A 25481-nucleotide genomic window follows, 5' to 3' on the forward strand; every position below is an offset into this window, starting at 1 on the left:
TGCAAATGGTTCCATATTGTACATTTTTTCATAGAAAGGGCTTGTCATCAGATTCACCAAAATGTCCATAACCTCTATCCCAAAGTTAAATTGAATTTGTGGTCTTTTGAAGGAATTAATTTTATGTTGATTTAGCAGAATTTTGTCTCATTAAAACTCCTTAGATCTCAGTACGCTAGATAATAAAGCATATTTTTTAAAGTTCAGAATTTAAAATTCAGGCAAATTATATTGTTTTCCATTTATTAGGTTCCTAAATATAGATATTTGTGTGGAATATATTTTGCTCATAAGATAATATATACATCTTAATATTTTTCACTTTGGTTTCTTTAGTTAGGGGGAAATTTATTTTTCTCCTACTTCCACTTAATCTTACAACTAACAACAGCCAGTATCATCTCTGTATGCTTTGATGTAGTAATCCCTTTGTAAAGATATTGGTAATTTTTTTCTTTCATTCCCCCCCCCCCCTTTCTGTTTTAGATTACTATAGGCAATGGAAACTGATCTCAGTTCCCAGGACAGGAAGGACCTGGACAAGTTCATTAAGTTTTTTGCCCTCAAGGTAATAAGTCCATTGTCTTGCTCCTAGAACCCTTAGAAATAATTTCTGTGCTTTTCTTTTTTGGAGGTCATCTTTAGAAATGTAGCACTGCAGCTTGCAGCTTGCCCATTGTAACGGAGAATTCTGTCTGCTGGAAACCAAACTGTGAAGGTTGGGGCGGGGCTGGGGGGATGTAACTAAAATGTAGCTTCCTATTTTCAACAGCAGCTTGTTTTAAAAAAATTTTTTTTTTTTTCTTTGCAAGACTACAGAAATGTCAGATCATTATGTCAGGTTATTGGCACAGACTGTTCCCTTGGGATAGTAACAAAGACTGAGTCAAAATGGTCAGCATTGGGGACAGCTTTCCCTAAGCATCAATTTACCCTGACCTGCCCAACTTTCATTTATTGCTTCCTTCCTGGCAAATGGGAAATTAAAATTGAATTCTGAATGTTTTACAAGTTGTGCTTATTTTCCCCTTTACCATTCTTTCCTCTTAGCCACTTCCATGTTAGAATAATCCATACAATACAGATTCTGACTATAAAATTATCTGGAAGACTTTTGCCATAATGAGCCAAACAGTATGAATAATTGTGCAAGTTTTTTAAATCAATGATTACATAAGTTGTGGCAGTACATATTGAAACCCACTGTTAGTGGTGTTTCTCCCTGAACACTGTAGCCACCACATGCAACTTACCTTCTGTGAGGTGAGGATAGCACAGATCACAGCCCTAAATTAGATCATTCGTATCCTCAGGACAGTTTACACTTTTTATTTTATTTTTTCATTAATTATTAGATGTTTTAAATTCTACCCTTTCCGGGGGCACGTTGTTGTTGTTGTGAAGTGCCGTGGAGTCAGTTCTGACCCATAGTGACCCTGAGGCATAGCTATGATTAATTGGCATCTATATTTAATCAGTAGCATTGGATCAGGAGCCAAGTCAGTTTTTTAAGACTTTTCATCTTTGTTTGCTTGTTTGTTTTTAGACTGTCCAAGTGATTGTCCAGGCTCGACTTGGTGAGAAGATTTGTACTCGTTCATCCTCTTCCCCAACGGGTTCAGACTGGGTAAAAATCTTGTTCTTTGCTAAGGGGTATACGGTGGTGTTTGCCACAGGAATGAATTTTAAAAGCTCTCAAGTTTAAGAATACAGAATACTGTTTATAGTGTTAAGCATGATGTTAAACAGCTAATTCTATTTGAGCTATTCACTTGGAAAATATGTTCTTTATCTAATGTTAATTCTGGATTTATTTTGGGTTTTGGCTTCCTGCTGTGTTAGGTGAAAGGCTAAGTCCTGGAAGACAAAATAATATTTTGTTAACTAACCTTGGTAATAGGTAATCACCCTTCTCAGCCTGAGATTTGAGCCTTTGATGCTGGTTATGTCTCAAGGGGAAGGGAGAGGTAAATGAATGTCTGCCTTAATCAGAGCGATATTGCATTACCCAACATAGTCTCACTTCATGCATCCATAGTGCTCTTTGTGAGTATTGGGGTACAACAGCCCTTTTGTTTTCTAGTTCAATTTAGCAATCAAAGACATCCCAGAGGTTACACATGAAGCAAAGAAGGCCCTGGCAGGGCAGCTGCCTGCTGTCGGGAGATCTATGTGTGTGGAGATCTCACTCAAGACCTCGGAGGTAAGGTTATGGTCAGGATGGTGCCGTCATTTGGCACTCAAAACTGTTAACACTCTAGTCCCAGCTCGCTTTTGGGCCTTCTTCCTGCCTCTTCCCCTCTGAACTTTCTCACCATTCTCTGAAGAGGTCTTGGTTTTTATACTTAATACTTCATCAACTTGGAATAGGCACTTTGTCCTTATTTTCACATGACATATTTCAGCTCATCCTTCAAGACCTATATCTCTTAGCATTACGAGACTGGGAAGATGCATGACATAGTAAAAGGCAAATGGACTTAGGAGCCACGCAGTTCCAAGTTCCAATTCCAGTAATATTGGCCAAATTACTAAACTCCACCCACCCCTCCCACCCCCCTACCCCATCTAACTCAACCACACTTGACTCAGCATGCAGGGCTGTAATACTTTTTTATTTGATCCTTACTCGTAAAGCTCACACCATAAGCTGATGAACTGCAGACAGTCAATGCATTTTTTTTCTGCTTGAGGTCAGCAGCTATCCCACATCTTATTTCTCTTTGTTGTGCTTCAAATTCTTTTTGAAATGATAATCTCGATTTCCTCAGTGTTAGTTAGCACATTGTCTGGAATGAAATTTAGTAGACTCTCAAGAATAATGTTAATACTTATTTCATGGAGAACTTAGCACAAACTAATACAAAAAATATTCTTTATTTAATTAAAATTTATATTATAGATTTAGGAGCACAATGGCTCTGTAGGATAAGCACCGAACTGCTAACCACAAGGTTGGCTGTTCAATCTCATAGCTGCTTATTGAGAGAAAGATGAGGCTTTCCACTCCCATAAAGAAACCCTATACAGGGTTGCTGTGAATCAGAACTGACTCGATAACACTTAACAACAACAACTATGGATGATTTTCCTAATATCCATAGAGTGTCTAAAAGGAATCCTTAATCTTTGTCTCTCCTTGGCGTAGTTTCCTAGGAAATCTCGAATTATCACCAGCTCTAATTGTTCTAGAGAAACTGTATGACTTGCTTTGGATACTCCCCTGTATTGTCACTTCTTGTTTTTTATGGGTAGAATGATGACATTAAAACTTCATCTTCTCATTTAAAGCTGACAGTTTGATGAGATACATATTAGATCTGGAAGAAGTGGAACTCAGTTCTCAACTCTTCAAACAAATCCAAACTTAATCCCAAACCTAAGAGAATAGCCTTCTTGATACGTTAAAAATAGCCAACTGATACGTTAAAAACAAAACCAAAAAACCTTACGTAACTATTCTTAAAAAACAACACTCAAGATCTTTCCAAGATGGGGGATTCTGGTTTTTATCTACTATTCTTCCTTTAGTTTCCTATTCTTTGATGTCTTGAGCCAAACTATTCATCTCTAGGGACAGACTTACTTCACCAAAGAGGACATTCATATGGCCAACCAACTCATGAAAAGAGGCACAGTAGCATCAACAATCAGAGATGTAAATCAGTAAACCATATGACATACTATTTTACTTCAACTAAGATGGCTAAGAAGGAGCTGTGGTAGCGTAGTGGTTACGAATCGGGCTGTGAACTGCAAGGTCAGCAGTTTGAAATTACCAGCTGTTCTGCGGGAGAAAGATGAGGCCTTCTGCTCCCATAAAGATTTACAGCCTTGGAAACCCTGTACAGGGTCACTATGAGTTGGAACCGACTCCACGGCACTTAACAACAACAAGATGGCTAAGAGTCTTGGTGTGGCACTGTACCTTAAGCACTGAATGGCTAACCACAAGGTTGGCAGTTTGAACCCACGAGCTGCTCCTCAGAAACACTATACAGGGTCATATGAGTCAGAACTGACTTAACAAACAACACAATAACAACAGCCTGGCTAAAAAAATCACAAATGTTGGACAAGTTGTAGGGTAATGGGAACCCTTATCCATTGCTGGATAGAATGCAAAATGGTACAGGCATTATGGAAAACAGTGTGGTAGTTCTTCAGAAAACTAAAAATTCCACACCTAGACATATACTCAGAGGACTTCAAAGCAGAGACTTGAAAAGAGACTTGTACACAAATGTTCATTGCAGTAGCACTATTTACAGCAGCCAAAAGATGGAAGCAACCTAAATGCCCATCCATAGACGTAAGTGATAAATGACCTCGCTTATATAGAAAGATAAGACAAATGTATAGAGATACAATATGTTAGTGGTTACTAGAAGCTGGAGGGAAGGAGAAAAGAGATTGTTAATGGTGAAAGAAGGTTACACAGCTGATTTTTGTAATTGCTGTCAATCATTTGTGTGCTTATAAAAAGTTGTATGATGGAAATATTATAACAATGACCAAACAAAATCTGAAATAAAGAAGAGTAATTGCTAAGGCTGCTGATGTATAACTAAACTCCACATGGCATTTGGTTCCTTGGTTTGGAGGCTTAGGGTCAAGGTTTTATGGGACGTCTCAGTTAATTGGCCTAATCACGTGTGTAGTGCTTCTGTTCTACCTCCTAGTCTATTGTGTAGTGCCTGGTATCTTAAAGTGTGTGCGTGTGAGCTGCCATTTCAAGGTACAATTGGTCTCTATTCACTTGGAGCAACATAGGAAGGATAAGCACTGGACCACAAGGCCAGTTTGAATCAACTTGACGGCACGTAACAAGAACATGGGCTAATAGCATCCATAAACAATTTTCTCCTTTGCCATGAGACCAGAAGCACTGATGGTGCCCTGCTACCATTACTGATTAAAAATTCCAAAGAAGAATCCTGATCAAAGAGGGAAAATACAGAACAAAATCCTCATGAACTCCAGATAATTCTGAAGCCATGAAGGATAGATGAACCCCTGAAACTATTGCTCTGATATACCACAAAGTCAGTACTTCACGGCCACTAGCTACTTCCTGAAGTCTTTTTTGAGAACTTTTTATTGTGAATTGTGTGAAGGTTTACTTTCAACAAATCATATACTTCCTCAAAGTCATCTTAAAACGGAACAATAGCTTAGGTTTGCTAGTGGAAAGAAAAAGGTCTACCTTGAGCGTGTCGATGTTTTATCTGGGATCAAAAGGTACCATGTTGGTGTAGTTAGTTATGCTTTGGGCTGCTAGCCATAAGATCAGCAGTTCAAATCTACCAGCTGCTCTGAGGGAAAAAGATGAGGCTTTCTGCTCCTGTAGAAATTTACAGCCTTGGAAACCCTATACAAGGTCACTCACTATGAATCACAACCAACTTAAGGACATAATTTGATAACATGTAATCAAATTGACAATAGCAACTCAACAGATTCACTACAAACCTTGGGGAGCAGTGAATTTATGTTAATGAGGAAAGAACAATTTAGAAAAGGAGGGTTAAGAATAGTTGCATAACTCGCAGAATGTGATCAGTGTCATTGAATTGTCCATGTAAAAACTGTTGAATTGGCGTATGTTTCTGCTGTGGCCAACAACAACAACAAAAATAACTAAAATTTAGGAAAACACAACAAAAAACTTAATATTTTTCAATTGTCCCATCTACAGGGAGATTCCATGGAGCTGGAAATTTGGTGTCTTGAAATGAATGAAAAGTAAGTGTCTCTGTGTTTGGGTCCTTGATTGTGGTAGCTGAGGAGATATGGTAGTAGATGATGTCATGTGAAAAGCAGGGTTTATCAGTCACGGAGGGCATTGAGATCCTTCACTAAGCCACTTGGTCATTGCTACTATTGGCTTCCTGCTTGGCCTCCAGACGAGACAGAGCAGTGACCTTCAGAGGGAGCACCAATCCAGAGAGGCTCAGTCAGCACACAGAGAAACAGCAGAGAAAGCCAAAGGGGTTGGTTGTTTTCCCAGAGTACAGAGCGTTCTCTGATTCAGTCCCTTGGGAGCTCTTGTGACATGACTACTGTATTTTGTCTGTTTTCTGGATGGCAGATGGCCACTAAGAGTCCCCCTCACCACTCCTCACTCTTTTTTAATGACTGCCAGTCATGGATTGGAAATGCATTATTTCTCACCCCCTTTTCTTCTTTCAAGACAGATTAATTTACTTCCCTTTGGAATCTTTCGTTTTCAAGAAAAGTATATGGGAAATATGAGGAAAATTTGAGAAAAATTTCAAATGAAAAACAGTGATAATTATGTGTGATGTGGGAGTTATTTTTCTTTCTTAAATAGAAAGCAATTGCCAGGTTATAATCTAAAATTATATTATCAGAAAGACTTTTCTCCAGATTTCTCAGAAGATGAAATTATGTTTACACCTTAGTATATATAATTACAATATTGAGTTACTACTGCTTTTAAAATGTATTTTCTTTCTTAGAAAGATAACCACTTCAAAGGTAGAAAAAATAAATTGGGTGCCTTTTAGCACTCATCTGCCTGTGTCTAGTTCATGAAAAAGAAAATATTTGGTTTTCTCAACAATATGTTGGTAAACTGACAAAGAACCTTGATTATGCTTTTTGCTCAGAACATGTGTAATAATAAATTTGATATTGGACAGTTCTAGCCCATAATTTATAACTATCTCTCTTGACTGTAATACTCTCATGGTGTATTTAAACTATAAAGCTGAATGTATTCCATTAGAATTCATAGATAACATTGTCAAATTAATCTCAGCCATTATATGGAATTTAGTACTACCGATATATCATTTGCAGTTCTTTGCTTTACCTTAGATTAATAGAGAATGCTAATGATGTTTATGTGCTCCTCAGGTGTGATAAAGAGATTAAAGTTTCCTACACAGTATACAATAGACTGTCTTTGCTGCTGAAGTCTCTCCTTGCTATAACTAGGGTGACACCAGCCTACAGACTCTCCAGAAAACAAGGACATGAATACGTCATACTGTACAGGTAAATGGCCTCAGTGCTCCTCTTCTTGGTGACTCATCAGCCTCATCCTTCTGTACATGACCTGACTAGTATTCAGGATCCGATGGTTATTTCATGGTTGGATGGTAGTAGCTACAGTAGCTTTAGTATGATCATTTCTCCAACCTCCATTATTAACCACTATCCCAGGAATCCTCCACGTTGCTAGCCACCAAGTTCATCGCCCTTTGGCCTAGGCCTGGCCTGCCTGTGATTTCAGTGGAATAGAATTTGAGGTCCTATTCACTCACATACAGCACAAAGGAGGAAAGGAGTGTAAGGGGGTTTTTTTGTGTTTTTTTTAAAGGGAAAAAAAAACCCCAACAGGCTATCTTGTGAAAATTCCATTCCACAGCTTTCTGCATGCTGGGTTAAATTTAAATTTTCTGTCTAGCAGTTTTCTAACTGAATTAGATTTAAATTTAAAGTTTTTTTTTGTAAAGAACTGGTTAACATTTCTTTAAGGATTTTCCTTAAAGTATTTCACCTCAACACATATTTATTGAAGTACCTTTTTTTTAAATTATTAAATAAATGTTTTATTGTGAATTGTGTGATAGTCTGCATGGGAGAACGTTAGTCTTACATCCATTCTATCATACATCATTTCATTGGCATAGTTACCATCCTGTCCATGCATCCTCATCCAACCAAAGGGTATGCCCTGCATGCCTGCCCCACCCCACTCCCCACAAACCCACAGTCCTCAGCCCCTTTCCCTCTCTGAGTCCCAAGTCCCCAGCCACTCCATCTCTTCACGTCGTCTTCTCTGCCTCCATCTCAGGCCTCATTGCTTCTCTGGGTAGGATACTGCTCTCCACTCTTCTCCATTGATGGTCCCAGGGCCCTCTGCTCCTAGACTGAAAAGTTAATCACTCCCCCTCCTTGCTACAAAATGTCCACCTTTAGATTTCCAACCCTCACAATCAGTCCTGATAACAATTATTCACTATTGCATCACAAGAGACACATCTGTATTTCGTTTCATCAGCCCTTCCTGGACAGGCTGGATGCGAATCACTGGAGACTCTACCTTCCTCCACGCCCTTTGGATCTAGGTTCCCTCTTGAAAGCTTGTAAGCCAGTCATTTCTTACCTTTGTATCCCTCCCCCCATTTTGGGTAGCCAATGTCGAAATTGCCCATCCCTGTCTACTGTTTGTGTGGAGGTGTTGGGAATAGTTCTTACAGCAGGGATTTGTTTCCTCTTTTGAGTTACTGCATTTATAGGTGTAGGTCATGTGTATCAAATTGTATCATGAAGTATCTTTTTAATGCAAGCAAAAAAAATGCAAGGAAGAGCTACAGTACAGAAAATCTGCCATAAGGGTGTTTCCAGTCTAATGAGGAACCCATTTGGCATCTGCATAAATCTACATTAAAAGAATGTGAAGTATGCATAGCACTATCAGGAAGGAAAAGTTCATTGTGGGTGTGAAAAACAGGACAGGCTTCATGGAGGAAGTGGTATTTGAGCTGTATTCAGATTGTCTCATGGCCCAGAACGGGGAATTAGGAGAGTATTGTGGAGGCCAAACCAAAAAACCCAAACCCATTGTTAGCAAGTTGATTCCGATTCATAGCAACCCTGTAGGCCTGCGTAGACTATGCCACAGGGTTTCTAAGATGACAAACTCATGTCTCTCTCCTGCCGTGTAGCTGGTGGGTTTAAACCATAGAGTTAGCAGCCCAGCACTTCACCAGAGGGCTCCCCGATCATCCATGACTCCTGTCTTATATACCATGTTAGTGACAAGCCATTGGTTTTAGAGCAAGAAGTTTGTGTATGAAACTGGTTTTTAAAATTACTGTTCTAGTATGGGAAGACTAAAGACGAGAGACTTAACTAGTTCTGTTGAACCAATCCAGTACCCAAGAATAGTTATTAAGTCATCCTTTAACTTTCTTAAGCAGTAATCAAACAACCCTAACTGTATTTACTTTTCCAAGTCTTTAATACAGTTTTGCCATCTTTATTGTTTTCTCAGGTTTAAAGCTGAATTATTTCATTTGAAAATTACTGGACTCTTATTCAAATATAATAGAAAGATACTAAGTAACCATCCTATTACTGTTAGAGCAATACAGTATTTATTGCTATATGTTTAATCAATTAATAGTGCTTCTAGATGCAAATAATATAGCTTAGACCATAGAGAAAGGAGTCCTGGTGGCTTTGTAGGTTAGATACTGAGCTGCTAACTTCAAGCTTGGCTGTTCAAATCCACCAGCCACTCCATGAGAGAAAGATGAACCTTTCTGTACCCATAAATATTTGCAGCCTTGGAATCACTGTGAATCAGAATTGAATTTATGATAGTGGGTTTGTTTGTTTTGTTGTTCAAATGCTAGAGAAGGTATTGTTGTAAAGTGCCATCTAGTCGGTTCTGACTCAGTGACCTTGTATAAGATTTCCAAGCTTCCAGTTTGAACGACTGGCCTTGAGGTTAGTAGTCCAATTCTTACCTTACATTATTACCACACCAGGGCTCCAACTTTTATATGCATTTGTTAAGTGCTGTTGAGTTTGTTTTGACTCATAGCTATCCTATATAGGATTTCTAAAGCTTTACATCTTTGTTCGAACAGAAAGCCTCATCTTTCTCCCGCAGAACAACTGGTGGATGTGAACCGATGACCTTGTAATTCAGTCTAGTACTTATTGTATGGAGCCATCAAGCTCCCTGTAGCGAGGAGGGTGATCTTAAAGATAGGTTTGAATCTGTTTTTTTTTTTCCTTTTTACTGTTCTTAGCTGTATTGCCATTCTATTTTTCTGATCTTATAGAACTAGCTATAAAACAATTTTGAATGTGCTGTGTATCAAGACTGAATTAAAGTTATGTTGTCTATTTTTTAAGGAAAATTTTATTTCACCTCTAAGTGCTATCCACAGAGTACACCCAAGAAAAAGTTCAATGTAATTATTATATGTTAAGCACTTCACCAATAGTCAAATGACTAGTATGTTAGCTCTTTATGAAGAGATGTTTTTAAGTGCTGTCCAGTTGGTTCCAATTCATAGTGACCCTGTATAGGGTTTCCGTGGAGCAGCTGGTGGGTTTGAATTGCTGACCTTGTGCAGCCCAGTGCAGATCCTACAGAACCACACCAGCAGTCCTTATCAAGGGATAACTAGGGGGATTTCTCTTTGGCATCACTATTAATATTAAATTAACATTGTTACTTTATGACAGGGGTCAGCTGACAATGACCAATTGGGCTGCTTGATTTTGTAAATAAAGTTTTTTTAGAACACAGCCATGCCCATTTGTTTACACATTGTCTATGGTGACTTTTGCTATATAATAGCAAAGAAGAGTAGTTGTTAACAGATTGACCCACAGTTCTGAAATGTTTACTCTCTAGCCTTTAAAAAAAAACAACTAACATGTAAAAAGTTTGCTGACCCTGCTTTCTGATGTCTGTCTCTTTTATGCATCTGTTTCAGTATTTATTACATTTTTTACTTTCCGTACCAGACTATGGGAGTATGTTGGCTTTTTAGGATAAGCATTGGACTATGAACCACAAGGTCAACGTTTCAAACCCATCAGCTACTCTGCAGAGACCAGGTGTGATACTGTGGAGTAAAGCACTGGACCACAAGGTCAGCTTGAACCATGTGGTCAACAGTTCAGAAACTTTCCAGCAACTCCTTGGAAACCCTGTATAGGGTTGCTATGAGTCAGAACCCACTTGATAGCACTTAAAAACAACAAAGCTACTCTGTGGGAGAAAGATAAAACCTTCTGCTCCTGCAAAGATTTACAGCCTTGGAAACCTGTACAGGGTCAATATGAATCGGAACCAACTGGACAACACTTAACAACAACACTGTATAGGGTTTCCTAGGAGCGGCTGGTGAGCTTGAACTGCCAACCTTGCAGTTTAAACTGATTTTGTGGTCCAGCATACTAACCCCCAGTGCCACACCAGGACTCCAACAACATAACCAGACTATAATCTGAGATCTAGGAGTGCCTGATAACATCTAATCATGACTTTGTACAGGCTTGGAGCTTAGCATTTATTGAACAAGGCCATGTGTGTGATTACTGTTGAACAATGTTACTTGAAAGCTATAAAATTACATTTTAAGCATTTTGTTAATTTTTTTTTTCTAACATGGGCTGGTATTACTGGGAAGACTTAATGGAAAGATTCTGCTGTGTTTATATTTTTAACTTTTAGAGTAGTCTTTCTTCATTTGGTAACCAATTCTCTATACACCCCTGTATAGAGTTATGCAGCTTGTTTTAAGTTATTAATAGCATTATTGCTCCATCAGGAGAAGCATTCATGCAGATGAAGAAAGGAGAGTTTGTTCTGCGTGTTGGTTTGTTTTCAGGTGATTTACTTATAGAGGCTATTAGAATAGAGATTCTTGGGTAACTTCTTTTCTTTCCTCCCTACAGAATCTATTTTGGGGAAGTTCAGCTGAATGGCTTAGGAGAAGGTACGTATAAAAGTGGAAACACATTTGAGTATTAAGAAAGCACCTGACTTCTTGGTTGATCTTTTTCATAGTTTTCTACAGCTGTCTATTTTCCTAATTTTCTGCAATGTCATGTTAAATATGTCTGATGAGCACCAGCAATTTTGAAAAATTGGAAATGAAACCAGAGCAAAAACACTGTGTAAGGCTCTGACTCTTCCCTATACTTTGTTTGGGGGCCTCAGTTTGGGTGGCTGTGTAGTTACTTCTCAAATTGAGGTGCGTGACAAACTTCTAGTGTCCTTTCTCTGTCGCGTTGGGCATCTGGGTAGGATTGGGTAGGACTTGCTCAGAATTTAGGGCTATTACATGTTATACCTCTTTGAAAGTAGTTTCATCTGAAAATGAGACCCATATAGTATTTGGTCCATATAAAATAAATTGGAGGGAAAAAACTTTCTGTAGAGAGAAGAAATCCAGACTGCTGCACTCAAAGTGCTAAGAGATAAGTAATGCCAGCGATTGGCCGCTAGGCTGAATGACCCAGGGAAAGGCTGGCTGGGAACAGTGCCAGTTTTCTTTGGAAAAATTTTGTTAATAACTTATTTTCTCTTCTCCTAGGCTTCCAAACAGTTCGTGTTGGGACAGTGGGCACCCCTGTGGGCACTATCAGTCTTTCTTGTGCTTACAGAATTAACTTGGCATTCATGTCTACCAGGTGAGAAAGAGCCTTGGGATCCCAAAGAAATGTTCCAAAGATGTTCAGGTCCCATCCCCTCTGTCCAAACACCAAGACTAGGCTTACAGTTCAGCAGTGGTATTGCTGAAATCAGCCCCTCAGAAGAATGAAAATCAAGAGAGAGTGAGTGATATTACCAGACTGGAGAATCTGAGTGTCTCAGAACCAATTGGTTCAGAATGTAGAGTTGTTGGTTACTATTTAGGAGTGTGCTAATTAAGGTTTTGATAGTGCCTGCCAAAGCAAGAGGCCCTCTGAGTCTTTGGTGGGCTTAAAGGCATTCTAACAAATATCGCAATCTGCTTATTGCATTGCAGGCAATTTGAGAGAACCCCACCTATCATGGGGATTATCATTGATCATTTTGTGGACCGTCCCTATTCCAGCTCCTCCTCGCCCATGCATCCCTGCAATTACAGGTGAGGAATGTGAAAGGTGCTCTCTCAAACTGCAGCTAGGCAAAAGCATCCATCTTTTAGGGTCAGGTAAAGCACCTGATGGAAACCTCATGTGGTCTAGCTTTCCTTCTTGCTGCTTCCTGTGAGATGTACCAAGATGGGAAATATACAGAAAGGCTCAGAACAGAACAGTCGTAGACATTTTGGATGTTTATTGTAGTGACCAGATTTTCCAGTAGCTACTTAGACTGGCAGTTACTTGTAGAATGTCTTTGGACAGATTAAATGGTTCTCAGGTTGCCATCTGATACAGTTGAATTTTGTTGTTGTTGTTAAGTGCTGTCGAGTTGGTTCCAATTTATAGTGACCTGTATAGGGTTTCCGAGGAGTGCGTGGTGAGTTTGAACCGCTGACTTTGCAGTTCAAACTGACCTTATAGTCAAGTGTTTATCCTACAGCACCACAGCAGTTGACTTATACATCAAAATAATGTCTCCAGGCTAAATCTCAGAAAACACAATTCTCTTGAGGTTGGAGTAGGTGTGTATCAGGAAGGACTTTTTTGTTTGATGGACTTTGTTTGATGGACTTCTGAAGTTGGCTAAGTTTGTCTGTAGGCTCAAGAATTTTCTGTCACTGAGTGCCAATACAATTCTTTGAAGTCCTGGTCTGCTCTCAGCATTGGCTCAGAAAATTGTCTCTCAAATGATAGATCAGGTAAAATATTTGGCTTAAATAAAGCTTTGGTGAGACCACTGGATGCTATTCTCATGAAAATGTTTTTAAAAGGCTCAGCATGCCCCTTTTGACTTTTCTATTTTGGCATGGATTCTCTTACAATTGTTGTTGTTGGTAGGTGCCATCGAGTTGGTGCCACTCATAGTGACCTTATGCACAAGAGAACAAAACACTACCTGATCCTTGGCCAACCTCACTGTTGTAGCTACACTTGAGCCCACTGATGCTGCCACTTGGCCAATCCATCTTATTGGGGGTCTTCCTCTTTTTCTCTGACCCTCCCCACCTTACCAAACATGATATCCTTCTCCAGCCACTGGTCCTTCCTGACAATACGTCCGAAGTGTGAGAGACGAAGTTTTGCCATCTTGGCCTCCAAGGAGCACTCTGGGCTTCAAAAAGTTTGTGGGGAGGTCCCCATATTCCACTTTCCATGAACTTTGTTTTATTTAAACTTTCTATTGTGAGTTGGTGAAGGTTTACAGAACAGTTCATCAACCCTACATACAACAAATTAAGCACCTCGTGTCATTACAATGATTTCTGCTCCCTCCATGTACCATCTGTTAACAGTATTTCCCCTGTATTCATTTTAACGCTTTCCCTCCCCACCTTCTCACCCGCCCTGTAACCATCATAGAAGGCTTCATTGAGGAAGAAAATCTTTTCTTAACTCTTTACAAGAGTGGTCTCATGCAGTATTTGTCCTTTTGTGATTGACTAGTTTCCATCAACATAATGTTCTCTAGTTTCACCTATGTTGTAGGTATTTGCAGAGTCTTCTCAGTGTTGTGTAATATTCCATTTTGTGTATGTACCAAAGTTTGTTTAACCATTCTTTGGTTAATGGGCATTTAGTCTGTCTCCTTTTTGTTATTGTGAGTAGTGCTGTAATGAACATGGGTGTCACAGCTATTATGTTTTGAGGATATATACCAAGTGGAGGGATTTCTGGGACATACGGCATTTTTGATGAGAAAGCACCATACCGTTTTCCACAGTGGTTGCCTCCATGAATTTTTTGAAGCCCCTTTATACTGTAATGCCTGAAACAACTCTTGCCAACTCTGTCCTTTCTGCAGTTGATTGTCACCGTCATAAACTCTTTCTTTTCCCCTCACTATAGAACTTCTGGTGAGGACACTGGAGTAACTTATCCATCTGTTGAAGACTCTCAGGAAGTGTGCACCACCTCTTTTTCCACCTCCCCGCCATCCCAGGTAGGGAAGCAAGTTCTCAGGCCGCAGTGGGACCTAGAAAATGGTGTCTGACCTTGGACACAGTCCTTTTGGTGGTGGTGATTATTTAGAGGGCGTTCTTGGGGAGGTAGTAAGAATCTTCTCATCCGCCAGGTACTGTTGCAGTGTTTCTAGTCTGTACCATTCTTAACCCACAGGATTACATGTAACTTTTACTTTCTTGGTAGTATCTTAAAATTCCCTAGAAAATCTGTCACAGACTTCCAAGTGCATTTTTACACCAGGGAGGTACTCTAACCTATACTTGTTATTTGGGGAGTTACCGTTCTTGTGAAGTGGTAAATGTGGTGTCTAATAATGGAAGGAGCCCCAAAGGAACCAAGAATTATTAGCATAAAATGCCAATAAGAAACTAGTAATGCAGTTTTTCTTAATAGTCAGCACAGTTTTCTGCCTATTCATAGTCTCGATCTGGACCTTTCTAGTCATTAACGTTTCCACTTGCATCAATTTTCAGTGTTGAGCCCAGTTTCAGTAAACCACAGACTCCAAGCCTCTCCGTTTCCCAAGAAGCAGCGTCTGTACAACTAGTTTTATACAATGTACATGATGCTGAGAAGTCAGTTTTGGCAGCTGACTGAATTTCAGGAACACATTTCTTCCCTTCAACTCCAAGTCATTTGTCTTCTGCTTCATTGCCTCAGTCCTGGCTCCACCTGCCCATCATCCCTACTATTCCCCTTTGATTTTCACATTAGACATTAGATCACATTTCACATTAGATCAATTCAGTTGCATCTTCCTTTAAACTAGCCTTAGATTGACGCTTTTCATCATCTTTTTTTGGGAGACCTAGCAAATAAATTTGTATTTTTTGGTTTGTTTTACTTAGAAAAAAAATTTCTTTTAAAATTTTCTATACTTCATTGTTTAAGAGATGATGTTGTTGTTAAGTGCCATCAAGTTGGTTGGTTCTGACTCTTGGTGACCCCTGTGTATAGGGTTTCCGAGGAGCAACTGGTGGGTTTGAAACACCAACCTTGCAGTTAGCAATCCAGCAATACTGGATTAAAATTATGGTTCTTTTTTCTTTCAAAAGCAGGAATTAAATCACACGATTAATTATTCTGTGGCATTGCACACTTTAAGGGGTGACCCACTTTGAAGGTCGTGTTTTAGACAAAATTTTCAGAAAGCAACAAAGGCTGGCAACAGCAAGAAAATCTGGTCTAGGTGTGAAGATTTTTTTTTCTTCGATGGTCTTTCCAGATTCCTCCTGTATTCTTGTATCTCAGGCTTTGGGGCTTGAGGGTAGCAGCCAAGCTCTTGATCCACTTGGTTTGTTGTGAAAAGCCGTCGAGTGTGTGCCAACTCATTGTGATCCTCTCTGCTCTCATCTTCCTCTCTCTCACTGCCTACTGCATTTCAGGCTCCAAGTATATCGAAGTTAAAGTTCATTCAACAGGGTTTTTTTTTTTAGTTTTTTTTTTTAACAAATGATAGATTTGTAAACAGTAACCTCAAGTTGTGACTTGGGATGTATGAGATGGGGAGTCTGGACCTTAACAAATCAGTTTCTCTCTCTCTGTTTCAGTGTGTCTCTCTCTGATACAGTGGAAATTTGAGGCCAAAAGTAAATTGGGAAGTTAGATTGATTTTGCTAACGGTCTCTTAGCCCTCATGGGGAGAACAGATCTTTTTCTTGGTACCAGTTGTCAATGTGTCCTATCACAGTTGAAAGCCAGTTCATGCCAAGATCGTAGCAACTGTGTGCACCATGTATGAGCACTGGCATTGCTCCCTCAGCACCTCTGATCGTGGCTGATACAGTTCAGTGCAGAAACACAAAGGGCTTCCAAAAGTGTGTGGGAACATTGAATTTGAAATATAATGGATTTTTTCCACAAGCTTTTTGAAACCCTCTCATACAAGGATACCTCATCTTACTGCATTTACATGTGTTCATTTCATGTCCGTGTCACATTTTGGCAATTCTCAAACTATTTTAAGCTTTTGCATAATACTGTTACATTGTAAGTACACTATAGGTGAGTGTCAGCATACCTTTTCTATGCACTATGATTTGCTTTATTGCAGTATCCACTTCATTGTGGTGATCTGGAACCCAACCTGCAATGTCTTTGAGGTATTCCTATATGCGTCTTGAACAGAAAGAGAAAATCATTTGCCTTTCAGTTATATAAGTAGCTCTCCATTTCTTGGTTTAACCGAGGGACTTGCATGATTAGTCAATTTAAGAACTTTACTCTGAGCTTACTGTTGTTGTTGTTAAGTGCTGTCGAGTCAATTCTGACTCATAGTGACCCTGTATAAGTTTACAGGGTCAGCTGGTGAATTTGAACCACCAACCCTGTGGTTCAAACCAGCGTTGCTTTAATTAACCCACAGCACCACACTACTTACTAGAGTACAGTAAATACATGTCATTGGGGTGTTTGCTTGCTTTGCCAGCAAATAAGAATCTTTGGGCCACTGTGTCTTTTGGACAGCTAGTTGAATCAGGAAATAGTTGTGAGTTTGAATCTGTCATTGTGACCAATTCGAACCATGAATTAACTAATTGGTAAAATTTAACGGTGGTGAAACAACAAAACTAAAGTAATCATCATATTTATGATGATAAAAATCATAACTGTTTTGAAAGTGCCCCAGCTTGTAGTCTGTCTATGTCTCCTATACCATGGGGCAGTATGAGAACACACACACACCTACCCTGGGATGATGTAGGAAACGCGCAGCTAGTTCAAGTTCCCCACCCAAATGTCAACTGATTCAACTTGTTCCTATAGATTCTAACCTGTCCCATCTAACATGATGGCCTCAGCGTCCTCATTCATTGTCAGTACCCCTCACATGTCTCTGAGGCCCCTCTTTTGGCGTCTGCCCTCTTAACTGTTGCCCTTCTTTTGACCAAAGACTGACTGCTACCTGGCTCAGGGTTCTCTGATTTGCCAAGTCATGCCAGCTTGACTCAGCTGTTTTCCTCCGGTTTGTCAGGGAGACAGGCGTGCAGTGGACTACCCTGGGATAAACATCACTTGTCCAGACCCTCCCAAGTTGTCCTTTTCAGAAGACAGACATGCGGCTGTCTTCCTGCTTCACCCCAACTTGCCATTGTTCATTCAACTTCTATTGCTGCTGCCCCTTCTAGAGTTTTCTACTTCTTTCTCAAGTTCCTTTTCTTTTTTTCTTCTGTTTCTCCTGTCTCTGTGTGTGTCTGTGCACAGTGTGTGTTTACTGTCACAAAGGCACATTTTCAGACCCCTACTCCTGTGGTGACGGATACCTTGAGGGTCCCCATGGCAGGACTGGCCTTTTCCCAGCAAGTGAGTCCATAATGGGAAGTAGGGGCTCTAATCAGATGGCATCTCTTGATGTAAAGACCATAAAGTACAGGGTGTGGTGGTTTCAAGTCTCAAGTGCTGTCTGGGGTATTTTGAGGCTGGTGATTGACATAGTCTCAGCACCAGAGCCCAGAGTAGGCTTTGGAGATTGCTCCTCCTCCTGCCATTGATGTGAAAAGTACTTGGGACTATTTATATTGTATTTGCAAGTAAATAACCCAAGACAGTATTCATGCTTTTATAAATATAAATAGGAACCCTCCTGTGCACAGAGGAGGTATAGGATATGACTAAAGAAGCTGGCCTTCTGTTCCAAAGGGGCCTCAAGGGCAAGGGAGGAAATAGAATGACTTTGGAAAAACTGATCACTTTAATGTCAAGTTTTGCCCTGGCTTGTATACCATCTGTCTTTTGGGCTTGAAATGGATACAGTTAGCTGAGGCCCTGGGAAACCAATGAGCCACAAACTCCTGTTAAGGTCTTTGGGATGCTCCAGAGCAGGGAATCCCAGCCCCAGTACCAGCAAGCCTGCATTTTCTTATCTAAAAGTGTCTAGCTTGATCTGTCTTTGAGCCATCCACCAGACCCCAGGTGCTGTGGGAATGAGGACTGGGAGCCATGCCTGATCCACCATACTGATAGTGGTCATTAGTCACCTGCTATGATGGCCTGTTTTCTCCTCTGCCTCTCCTCTGCCCCTCTTTGTTTTTCTCTTGCTTAGCTATCAAGCTCTCGCCTTTCCTATCAGCCTGCTGCCCTGGGCGTTGGATCAGCTGACCTGGCTTATCCAGTAGTGTTTGCTGCTGGCTTAAATGCTACACACCCTCACCAGGTATCTCTGAAGATGGGGAGGACCTTGGGGTTTCCAGTGCTGCCTTCCTGGCCCGGAGTCAGTTGAGGGTCCTCTTTAAGACAGCAGTATTCTAGGTGTGCTGAAGAGCAGCTCTTAAGTAACTGAGAGGACTGAAACAACCTCCTGTGAGAGGAAGGAGAAAAAGAAAGACGTTCGATGTTTGTAGTGTTTTCTGCCTCCATAGTCTGTGCCTGTGTCTTCCTCTAACTGGGTCCCAGAGAGGATAAAGAGCCAGGGTTTCCTGCCCGTTTGGTGGCAACTTTGGTGACAAAAAAACTAGAGGGCAGACACCATCATGTGGGGACATTAGGTCCCCCTCCTGCCTGATTCTGCTTTGAGTCACTGTAGCTTTCCTTTTTCCACCAAAGCTAATGGTTCCTGGGAAGGACGGCGGGGTACCCCTTGCTTCCAACCAGCCTGCTCACGGCACCCAGGCTGACCAGGAGAGATTGGCAACTTACACCCCTTCTGATGGGGCCCACTATGCTGCCACACCGTCCAGCAGGTGAGTTTCTGGTCATCTTTGCTCTGACCCTGCTAGGCCAGCCAGGGGCCTATTTGCTGTCATAAGCATGTGCTTATTTGGTGCCAGTAAAGACTGACTTCCAGCATCAACTGTGGTGTGGCATTTGTTTGCAAAATGTGAAACCCTTAGCATTCCCAAATAAAAATCTTATTTCAATTGTGGAGTTTGGTGAGGAGTCACCCTGGTCAGGGCAGTTGGGCCATACGTCTGGTATTGTTAGCTAGTCATGGGAGCCTAGGCACCAGCTGGTGTGTGACAAGTCTGGCCTTGGGTATGGTTCTTGTCACCCTCAATCAATAGAAGAGTCTTCGGATGCTTCCCCTTACCCATATAGTCAGTCTTCTGGTTCTTGAGGACTTGAAAAACAGGGCCACCATGCCCTCAAGTCTGGGGCCAAAAACTACAGAGACCTTGATTAGGTCAAAAGAGAAAGTTCTCATAATCCCATTCTGTAGAAATCACCACCGTTATCTCCTTTCTGAAAAAAATGAGAAGATCTCTGGAGAGTTAAGTCATATGCCTGAGATAGTTCACAAAATGGTGGTGCAAGGGCTCGAACCTCTGACTCCAAAGCCTGAGCTTTCTTTCCATTCCATGTAGAGCTCTTCCCTGGGAAGCTGAGCACTCTCTTGACCTGCTTTGCCCTCCCTTGAACAGTAAGGCACCAGAGATGAGATTGCACTGCCCTACCACATCCTCAGTGAACTTCCTGATAATAGAAATTCCTGAGACTTTTTTTTCTTTCCCACGGTGGGGTGGTGGGAGGGGAATTTTCTGGAAAGACATTTTTGGTACCATCCTTCAGGAAAAAATCTTTCATTCCTGACCTTTCAACCTTCAGTCCTCTCACTCATCCTTCAAACAAATGTCTGTGAGTCATATTACTGGCCAGTTTTCTGAGCCAGAGCCCCTTGAATAGTTCAAGATAGGACCCTGTGTTTGTTGTTGTTGTTGTCAGTGCTGTGGAGTCGGTTCTGACTCATAGTGATCTTGTATAGGGTCTCCAAGGAGCAACTGATGGTTTTGAACTGCCAACCATGTGGTTTGTGGTCCAGTGCTGACCCTGCAGTGTCACACCAGGACTCCAGGACCTTGTGTGTTAAGTGTCGTCGAGTTGGTTCTAACACATAGTAACCTTGTCTAGAGTTTCCAAGGAGCAATTGGTGGATTTAAACCACCTACCTTAACAGTTGGAACTGACCTTGCAGTCCAGGGCATTATCCTGCAGTGCCACACCAGATCCCGGTGTTGGTTGTTGTTGAGTGCCATCGAGTCAGTTCCGACCCATAGCGATCCTGATATGGGGGTTCTTAAATGCAGGCTGTAAGAGCTCGAGCCTGTCCTTGAACCTGGTCCTCCCTGCCAACAAGTCCAGACAACTTGGACTGGAGAGTCCTCTTTGTCTTTGAGCACCTGCTTTTGACCGGGCCGCCTCTGTAATTTTTAGCTTCTTGCAGGGTGTGAGTGCTGCCCGGTCAGCTTACCCTCACTGTAAGTGCCCATTTCAGCTTCTTATTGTCCCTCCTCCCTCACTATCCAGGATTCACTGTCAGTCCTGAGGGGTGCTAGAGGGAAAAGGTAGGAGCAGCCAAATTAAGAGTTTCAGAATGAAGGGATGGTCGGGGGGTGGGGGCAGGGAGGGGGAACCTGGTACACAGCACCAAGAACCTGAGCCCAGGTGATTTGTCCAGTGTGGAGAGAACCCCGACTGTCTAAGGAATCTAGTGCATGACTCTGAATAATGCTATGTGCTTTCTGAGGCCATGCTTAGAAATGACATTGAACTAGGAACTGTACAGTCTTGTAGTATTTTAGATAACTCCCACCAATGGCAAAATGGAAGAAAAGCTAACATAGTGGGACTGACCATGTAGTAGATTATCACTAAAATGACAGTTGTTTACACGCTGCCTTGTGTGTGTTTGTGATCACCATGTGCATCATAACTGAGTATTTTAGATTAGATATCATGTCAGTTTTACACCTTTTTAAGTTCTACTCACATATGCGTAATTTCTAGTTCAGGAAACTCCGTCCTCTGCTGTCAATTTCAAAGGCAGGTGACAGGTGGCAGCAGCCACACCACATACTGCCACTGCCCACTGGTGCGCACCAGTAGGGGTCACCTCCTACCCTAGGCTACATGGTCCTGCTGTGGTTTGTGAGTGAGTTCCAACTTGACCTTTTTTCTTCAGTGAGGATACTGAAACCGTGTCAAACAGCAGTGAGGGACGGGCCTCCCCCCACGATTTCTTGGAGACCATCTTTGTCCGGAAAGTGGGAGCTTTTGTCAACAAACCAATCAACCAGGTGATTCTTCCTACCTCTGCCATCAATGATCATGTCAAAGTTCTGAGTGAGGCCCTGGATCTCAGAGTTCTTAACCCAGGGTCTGTGGCGTGACTAAGGTTACATGCAAATTGTGTGTCTACACATGTATGTAGGTGTGTAAGTTTTCGGGAGTGTGTTAATAGCCTGTGACACCCCTTCAGAAAAAGTGAAGAACTATTTTTTTGTGATCTTTTAAGCTTCCAATGGAGAGGGAGAGAAGACAGTATTTCAGGTCAAATCGTTCCTTGTACTTGCCATTCCCTCAGCTTTTAATGCGCATCAGTTTCTTCAGTGCTGCCAGTAAAGCACAGTTGTTACTGAATTACTGTGGATCCAGCTTGGATGGCTGAATTCCCAGGGTCCCAGGGAGCCCTAGCCTGCGATGATCCTGGTGGGGGGACAGGAGAGCTTGAAGTCTCCAACAGGACAGGAAAGAGAGGTGCAGCCTGAGCAGCCTGGGTGGGCAGGCACTGGCGGTCTGTAAGGACCACGGGTAAGCTGGGGGAGGCTGGACCCTTATGTTTTTCTCCTGTGTCTCTCCAGGTGACTCTGACCAATTTAGACATCCCCTTTGCCATGTTTGCTCCCAAGAATTTGGAGCTAGAGGAAGCAGATCCCATGGTGAGCCCACTGTTGACTAAGAGCTTCCCGGTAGGTAGTGTAGTAGTTGTCCTAATTCTCCGTCGACCATAGGCCATGCTCCGTGGCTTCAGGATTTGTAGCCAGTGTTGGGTCCCTTACCAAGTCCCCAATTGTTAGTAACTTGCATCCAGTTCATAAAGCCAGCCCTAACTCTCCATATCCTGAAACCTTCAACAGGTGAACCCTCCGGATTCTCCAGAGACAGGATCTCCTCTCCAAGGCAGCCTGCACTCACAGGGCTCTAGCGGGGGCAGTAGTGGCAATACCCATGATGATTTTGTGATGATCGACTTCGTAAGTTGCCCTCACCATCTGTGACCCTTATTGTTCCAGGGAAAACAAACCTCAGAGCATCCACTCGGTCACTTTCTACGAAAGTACACCTTATCCTCACTACTTCATTGTCTGCATTTCATATTTTTAACAATAACTTTGACGTACTATTCAGCTCTTTTGATGTAACAACATGCACCTGGCAATAGTGAATGCCAAGGTTTGAGGCGAGAGCAGCGCTGGTGTTCGTGGTTCAGCTGTGTGTCAGCAGCCTGGGCCGTGGTGCTCAGTGGTCTCAGTTATGGAATGGTGTGGTCATCCTCCATTCTCATGTAACGCCCATTTTACTTCACAACCTCGTCTTTGAAACCTAACCATGTCCATAAATGAGGAGAGGGTGTAGACTTGGAACTAAGGTTTCCTTCTAGGGATTAGGTGGCCTGGTGTACAGATAGAGGTGATCGGACAGATGGAGGCCCAACTGAGGAATTGTATATGGGGAATCTGCCCCTAACAGGGGAAACATTAGGCTTTTGATGTCAAGTCTTGGGTTGTAAGTTACGCCAGGACTCCTTAGTGAAATGCAGCTCCACACAGATACGTACTTAGGGATCTGTGTGGTGTACCTGAGTGGGCAGCCCTGAGTAGCTCCTCCTCCCTGCATTTTCCTCTATGGTCCAAAGGAGAGACTAAACTGGATTTGTCTTGTTTTTAAGAAACCGGCATTTTCTAAAGACGACATTCTTCCAATGGACTTGGGGACCTTCTATCGTGAATTTCAGAACCCTCCCCAGCTGAGCAGCCTCTCCATAGACATTGGGGCACAGTCCATGGCTGAAGACTTGGTATGGAGACCCTTCCCATGCTGGACCTCACCCTCTGATCTTTCCACAGACCTAGAAATTTCTTCCACTTGACTCCTCGCCCCCTCCCCATAACCCATGGTGGGTTACATGTTGGGCCACTAACCACAAGGTCAGCAGTTCAAATCCACCAGCTGCTCCTCAGGAGAAAGATGAGACTTTCTGCTTCTGTAAAGATTTACAGCTTCAGAAACCCTATATAGGGTTGCTATGAGTTGGAACCAACTGATAGCACACAACCAAACCAACCAACCAACCCACCCCTACACCCCCACTTCCCTTCTTTCCTGAAACAGGAACAAGACACGTGTAGACTATTATCTTTTTTTGATCACACTGGAGAGTGCATTGTGCCTGGCAGTCATTATCTTGAATTTGCTTGTATTCAGTTCTTACTTTTCCCTGCCCGTCTCCGCATTAATTTAGACATGTGCTCCAGTAGTTCCAAGTCTTCTGTCTGCCACTTTCTGATGCCATGAAGCCATGCTGCTCCAGCAGCTCCATGAATTCAGCATTTAACTTGCCAGGCAGATGCCAAGGGTGCAGACCAGAGGAGACTAGGAAGTCCTGAATATGCAAGCCCATTCCCTTGGCTACTGGTTCTCTTGTGCACCCAGAGGTGCTGATATGAACTGTGTTGACCACATCTCTGTTTAGGGTATTTCCTACTTCTTGCCTCTGGAGGGCAGTAGAGGGCCCTGGGAAGCCACAGACCCCAGAAGGCCTTGCACCACAAGATGCCAAGGCTCCTCCTCTGCCTGAGGTGGCAGGTGGCCTCCACAGAAATTAGAGGCCCCAGGGGTAGGTAGCGGTCCTTGATATGCACTAACCAGAAAACATACTGAATAATGATTACCATAATGCATATTTTTGGCATTAACTTTAATTGAGGCTTTTGAAGTACTAAGCAGTGTGCTGATTTAGCTTTACAGGAATTCTCAGCAAGGAAGTACAAGGGAACTTCAAAAAATTCATAGAAAAATTCCCGTTGTCTGTTCATTTAATTTTTCCACGAAATTTTTGAATTCCATCATAGGTTTTTGTATTTTTCCCAGTCCATAGATGAGGAAACTGGTATTGTGAATCTCCTTTCTTTGTATTATGAGTAAATAACCTGCCTGGGGCCCCATGGGCCAGTAGAATGGGGCTCTGACCCCAGAGAGTCGGGCCTTTGGCCAAGGACTCCCCTGCCTCTCATTTGAAATGAGCCTTTCCCAAGTATCTGATACCTGTCCTCCACCCATGAAATTCTCTGGTTAGTCTCAAGGTGGAGGTAGGCTCCTTGGCAGGGTCTGTCTTTTGTTTAGATGGATACACGAGGACAGTTAGTGCCTGCTGACTGCACAGTGTCTCACACTGCGTACAGTTCTCTCCTCCTGTGTTTCTCTCCTGTTCACTATTCTCCCCCTCAGCCCTCTCTAGCCTACCTCCTGCTCTCCCTGTTCAAAGATACAGCTTCCCAGGCCTCACCACAGACTTGCTGGCTCAGAATCTCTTGGGAGCACAATTGGGACAGCCTTATTCATATTCCTGGTGCACTGCAAAGTTTGTTGAGAAGTCTTTCACAAATGTGTCTTTATCTGTGGAGTTTCTAAGCTGCTTGGATGGCACTGTAAGATCAGCACTGGACTGCTAACCATAAGTTTGCTGGTTCAAACCCACCAGCTGCTCCTTGGAAAACCTTTACAGGGTTGCTATGAGTTGGAACTGACTTCACGGGGCTTATTAACAGATTCAAGCTCCTTGTTGTGCTCTGGTGTTAGTTTAATCTGTGCCAAGGTTAGTGCTTATTGAATTCTCCACGTCGTCTAGTTCTGGGCTTCCCTGGGTTGTTCTACACCCCTCCTCAGAGCATGGTGGCCATAGCCCCCCAGAGTCTTCCCAGAGCCTGGTGGACACGACCCTGCTTCCCCTGGCAGCAGTGCTCAGCTGGGCTCCACTGGGCTTCTGACCCCCAGGGCCCTGCCTGATCCTGGCTCTTCTCGCCCTCCCGCTGCAGGACTCATTACCTGAGAAGCTGGCTGTGCACGAGAAGAATGTCCGAGAATTCGATGCCTTTGTGGAGACCCTGCAGTAA

The 25481-nt window shown here is 42.3% G+C and overlaps 1 protein-coding gene across 1 annotated transcript; it reads left to right on the forward strand.

The window, feature by feature from the left end:
- Positions 1–486: 486 nt before the first annotated feature.
- On the forward strand, positions 487–25481 carry ATG13 (autophagy related 13). Its single transcript, XM_006865061.1, has 17 exons — positions 487–568; positions 1547–1627; positions 2084–2203; positions 5699–5745; positions 6883–7023; positions 11458–11498; positions 12099–12195; positions 12534–12635; positions 14479–14572; positions 17800–17898; positions 18638–18748; positions 19138–19274; positions 21491–21605; positions 22170–22247; positions 22446–22562; positions 23258–23386; positions 25404–25481. The coding sequence occupies exons 1-17, from the start codon at positions 500–502 to the stop codon at positions 25479–25481; spliced, it is 1656 nt and encodes a 551-aa protein (XP_006865123.1). The 5' UTR covers positions 487–499.

This window comes from Chrysochloris asiatica, unplaced genomic scaffold (genome assembly GCF_000296735.1).
Source record: "Chrysochloris asiatica unplaced genomic scaffold, ChrAsi1.0 scaffold00075, whole genome shotgun sequence".
Classification (NCBI taxonomy): Eukaryota; Metazoa; Chordata; class Mammalia; order Afrosoricida; family Chrysochloridae; genus Chrysochloris; species Chrysochloris asiatica.